Source organism: Dipodomys merriami, unplaced genomic scaffold (genome assembly GCF_024711535.1).
Source record: "Dipodomys merriami isolate MVZ:Mamm:240054 unplaced genomic scaffold, mDipMer1.0.p SCAF_36, whole genome shotgun sequence".
NCBI lineage: Eukaryota > Metazoa > Chordata > Mammalia > Rodentia > Heteromyidae > Dipodomys > Dipodomys merriami.
This window is the reverse complement of record NW_027205159.1, coordinates 13,336,984-13,342,219: the sequence shown is the minus strand read 5'-3', so window position 1 is coordinate 13,342,219 and position 5,236 is coordinate 13,336,984. Positions and strand designations below refer to the sequence as shown.

General features: G+C 39.7%; 1 gene segment (V, D, J or C); it reads right to left on the bottom strand.

Annotated features, from left to right (window-relative positions):
• Positions 1-326: 326 nt before the first annotated feature.
• Positions 327-1,015, bottom strand: LOC138804214 (immunoglobulin kappa variable 1D-33-like). The segment is given in 2 exon segments: positions 327-802; positions 923-1,015. Coding segments are annotated over 2 exon segments (378 nt in total).
• Positions 1,016-5,236: the final 4,221 nt, after the last annotated feature.

The window sequence follows — 5,236 nt, the reverse complement described above, 5'->3', positions numbered from 1 at the left end:
TATCTTCTGTACCTAATATTGTACTGAGGTTCTCCAAATGCAATAAGAAAAGCTAAAACTAATTGGAAAAAAGCACGAAAGACCTGTAGCAGGAAAAAGGAAGTGGCAAACTGTCTTTACTTGCTGATGAAATTCATGCATGAAGTATTGAAAAATCTCAAAATAAAAGTTTTGAAATAACTTCGAAGTTTCTCTGTGCACATTGTGAATATCTAGTCAAGATTTTAAAAACCTGAATAAAGTCAGAGTATTTCCATGTTTTTAGTCTGGAATGTCATTTTAATATTTCAACATTCAGCCCAGTGCCAGTATCGCACATCTATATTACAGTTACTCCAAAGATTGAGATAAAGAAGCTCGCTGGTCCTGGATATCCTGAGAAAGATTCTTGTCCTATGATTCTAGGACAGCTCTTGCAAGAGGAAGCATGAGGAAAGCAGCTGGGAGAGCCCAGGCTCACACTTCTGCTTCTTGGAGGTTTATGTTATGGCTTGTATCACTGTGGGTGGGTTATCATAATACTGTAGACAGTAATAAGTGGCAATGTCTTCAGGCTGTAGGCTACTGATGGTGAGAGTGTACTCTGTCCCAAATCCACTGCCACTAAATCTGGAGGGGATCCCGGATTGTAAATTGTTTGCATTATAGATCAGGAGCTTTGGAGCTCCCCCTGGTTTCTGCTGGTACCAGTTTAACCCATAGTAAATGTCCTGACTGGCCTGGCAAGTGATGGTGACTCTGTCTCCAGGAGATGCAGACAAAGTGGATGGAGACTGGGTCATCTGGATGTCACATCTGGTACCTGGCATTGAAAAGCAATAAGTATACATATAATCAAGCATGTTATAAGAAAGCTTCATAAACAGCCAAGCATCACTGACTACAGCTGACTGAGGAGATCCTCAGCGTAGTCCTTCCTTACCTGTAATCCAGAGCAGCAGGAGCCCCAGGAACTGAGCAGGGGCCTTCATGTCCATGCTGTGTGCTGACTAGGACTGACTCCTGCCCAGGATGTGAGAAGCTTTCAAGAACTGCTCAGGGCAGTGGGCTGTGCTCTGGGCACATGCAAATCAGTAGGGGTTGGAAGGGGCCAGCATAGCTGCACCAACATGCCATATTTCAGACGTGATGTCCCAGATACAAAAAAAACTTACCAGGGTAGCACTGTTGTTCCTGAAGAGAATGTGTTTCTCTCTGGGTTTCAGGGGACAGAATGCCTCTCTGGTTAAATACAATGAAGTTTAATTTATACATGGGTCATGACACATTTTTCATGAAAGCATTTTATACAAGTCAATTTTTTCAAGCAAAAATGGCTCCAAAATGTATAATTAATGATTTAGATCAGATTTTCTGTCTTTGGTTTCCTTGAACCCGTTTGTTAATCATAGACACAATCATTCAATTACTCAACCTACTTGGGTATGTAGGTTGATAGAGAGAGTGATAGTTAAATAAATAGATGATAAACAAGTATCAATTAAGACTTAATGAAAGACAATGAAAAGTATGAAATTAAAGTATGTGCAGTATTGTGCTATGGTGTACAGGCTAGCCATTGGGTTTTGCTATCAACTCCAGGTTGCTGTCCACTGTTTCTGAATGTACTTTCCCACCACCATCATCCAGTAGACTTAACATCAGACATTGGCTCTCTGCATACTGAAAGGACCTGGCTACAGGCATAGCTTTATTACATTGTACATTTCTGAGCTGCAAGTCTCCTAAAGTCTTGATGACATTCATGCCTTATTGTTCTTAATCCAAGTTATTCCTCCTGAGAACCTGAGCTATTCTGTAAACCGAAGCTGAACTAAACTTCAATTTACTCTGCCTCTTAAAACTGTAAATTCCTACAGCACCTCCCATTTAATGGAATTTGTAATTAAATAAGTTTTCATTGATTGAACTTAGAGTTTATGATATAAGCAAGCTCTGAAAGGATGACATGTAGCATAGTGAAGTGTGAAGTGGAACACTGGAGCTGCAAAGCCCAGAGAAGACAAGGGAAAATGCCACAGGTGATAAATCCAGAGTATGATGAGGAAGGCTCCCACCTGGAGTCCAGCATGTGAGGAAGCTGTTCACCCTAGTGCTGGATGTCACAACTGGAAAGACACAGACAGGACATTTGCTTGACAATGAATCCACAATCTTATTGTGAGTCCAAGCAGTTGCTGCAGGTGCACAAAGATAACACTGCAACCCAAAGGCCAGTAGCTCACAGACCATGCATTGCCAAAGTCAGAGTCCATCTGTACCAGGGCCTACATGATAGGTTCCTATAGAAACCCTGTTCACTGAACTATTTCACACACTATTGGAGCCAAAGCAGATTTTAGAAATAAATTCATGTTTTCTTCTCACCCCTCCACATAATGAGTGAAGCTTTAATGCTGGACCTGGCTTATGTTAACATGCACTCCTGGTGCAGACAAGTTCTCTAGATTATCATTCCTCTGACGTGGGTTTGAGAGAAGAACAATTAGAAGAATAGCTCTCAGTTGCAGGTGAAAGAAGAATGGATGTGAGGATGGAGAAAGAATCACCTGACTAATTGTGAAATAAGACAGTCAGTCCTGGGCTGGGAATGTGGCTTAGTGGTAGAGTGCTTGCCTGGTATGCATGAAGCACTCAGTTCAATTCCTCAGTACCATGTACACAGAAAAAGCCAGAAATGATGCTGTGACTCAAGTGGTAGAGCACTAATCTTGAGCACAGAGAGGGCCAGGGGTAGCATCCAGGCCCTGAGCTCCAGTACAGGACTGGCAAAAAAAGACAGTCAGTCCCAAAGATCTAAGGTGGAGTAAGGAAATATAGGTCCCATGGTTTCCCTCATTTATAATAATTCATGTGTGTATTGGACAATTTATCAGATGAGCAGAAAAAGCTCAAAAAGCCAGGTACATGTGACCATATAACATGATGCTAAGTGAAATGAAACCCAAGATATGGACACAACAGGTTTTTCTTTATTGTTATTTTTAATGTACTATGTGATTATTTTGTTTCCTTCGTATGTTCTTCCCCTTATGGTATATCCCCTGTTGTTACTGTACTTGATTTTGATACCCTGCATCTTGTATATACATTTGTCTAATTTAGGGAGGGGAAGAGGACTAACAAAATTGTGAAACAAAGATATAGGATGAGACATTGCAACATATTCACAAGAGAGAATATGGGAAATGAACTTTATAACTTCAGGGGGAGTGGGGGGTTGGGGAGAATGAAGGGGTGAGGGTGATGAGGGAGGTAAAGGATAGAAGGAGAAAAACTTGAGAAAAGGTAACAATGTTCAACAGGAAATGTACTCACTGCCTTCCTCATGTAAATGTAACCCCTCTGTACAGCATTTTTACAATAAAATAAATTTAGAAAAGTAAGGTTGCAGCAAAGGGTGAATATGAGCTTCAAATAACACAATTGGAAATGCAATCCTCCAAATCTCACCTCTCTTCCATAGTTTAGGATAAAAGCTACACAGCACTGTGTCCAGCACTATCATCTTAGAAGGGGTCTTATGAACTTTTTGTCCAGGATGGCCTTCAAACCACATATTCTCAACCCTCAATTAGGTAGAATTAGAAGTGGGAGCCATTGGTGCCTTTAAAATTTTTATTTAATTGCAAAGATGCTGTGTAGATGGTGTTATAGTTACATGAGTAATGTAATGAGTACATTTCTGTCGAGCACTATTAGCCTCTCCTTTGTTTTTCTCCACCTATCCTTTGAATGAAACCTGAAAAAGTTAGTCCAGAAGATTTAATGTCTGTACATATATGACTTGAGTGACCCCTAGTGTTTTGCCTGTGTAAGGACCAGATGATAGTAAATACCATTGAAATCCAGAAGCTCTAATGTCAAATTCCAGTTCTTCTCAATTAGAATTAGTAGGAAATTCCATTATCTTGAGATATTTCTCTAAACTAATTTACTATCTTGACCAAAGTCTTCTTTATCTTACTATGGTGATGGAAGTGTTCTTTTATTTTCATTATACCATGTAAATGTTTGAAATGACAAGCATTATTGAGAACTGGTCATAAAGCGCTATTTTAAAATCAAATGGAAAGCATATATTTGCATAAGTTCCTACCAAATAAACAAGTCATATTTATTTTCAAATTCGGATGGTAATATTGTCAGAATGATGTATTGATATATTGTTTGATTACATTTTTATTTTTGTGATGATCATAAAAAATGCTATCACTTTAAACCATTATTGAAAGGGATTTTTAACCCCCCTACAATGCTGTTGTCATGGAAGTAGCAACTAAGCACTCTGCATATACAACATATTTAAAGAATAAAATAAAGGTGTATATTAATATCATCACAAGAATACAGAAGAATAAGGACCAGTGATGTCACAGTAAACATCATTCGTTCTATTTAGACTGATGGTCACTAAGTTTTTATTTTCCCCAATTATTTGATAAATTTATATTCGACACAAGGTTATATTTTGTGTGGAAACTCCTGGGGGGTAAAGGTAAAAGAAAACATCTGAGCCGTAATCCAGTACATTCTTTGTTACAGGGTCAGTGTCTGCTATGGGATATTAACTAATGACAGTGTGCAAGAAGGCTGCTGGTGGTTATGGAGAAAGATAGAATCTTGCACAGGCTCAGGTGTCTTTCTTCCTATGGTTACACAGATCATTCCTAATGCAGATCTGACTGATGAACATGGATTCCTACTGCCTCTGCTCCATGATGGGAAAACCCTGATGGATCTTCTGTTATCATGTCACAGCATGCAACGTGTTCCTAAACCCAGCTGTGCTAGTCTACCCCTTGAAGCAGAAAGCATTTGGAAGCTCTTTTTACCTGTGATGAGGGGAGCAACTGAGCATCAGGTTTCTTTGCATGGGATCAGCACAGGACATTGTTAGCTACAGACAATGCATTACATTCCTGTGAATCTTGCAGATGTTCAGACACTATATGAGAGCCAAGCTACTGCCTCTTCATCATTGATTACTCACAAGAAACACCCTAGACCTCTTTTTGCACTCATGTCATTGACAACCATCACAATCCCACCAGAGTCCACTGACTGAAGGCATGAAATCAATGGTAGCTAACACCTCTCTATATCCTACATGCCAATCTCTGGCATTCTAGGAAAATGAAAAGGGGGACTTTGCAAGACCAGTGCTGTTGGAGCCTCTCCCTCTTGATGTATATAATGTGGTGTGGACAGGGGTGGTTGCCTCAGGTTTATCAAG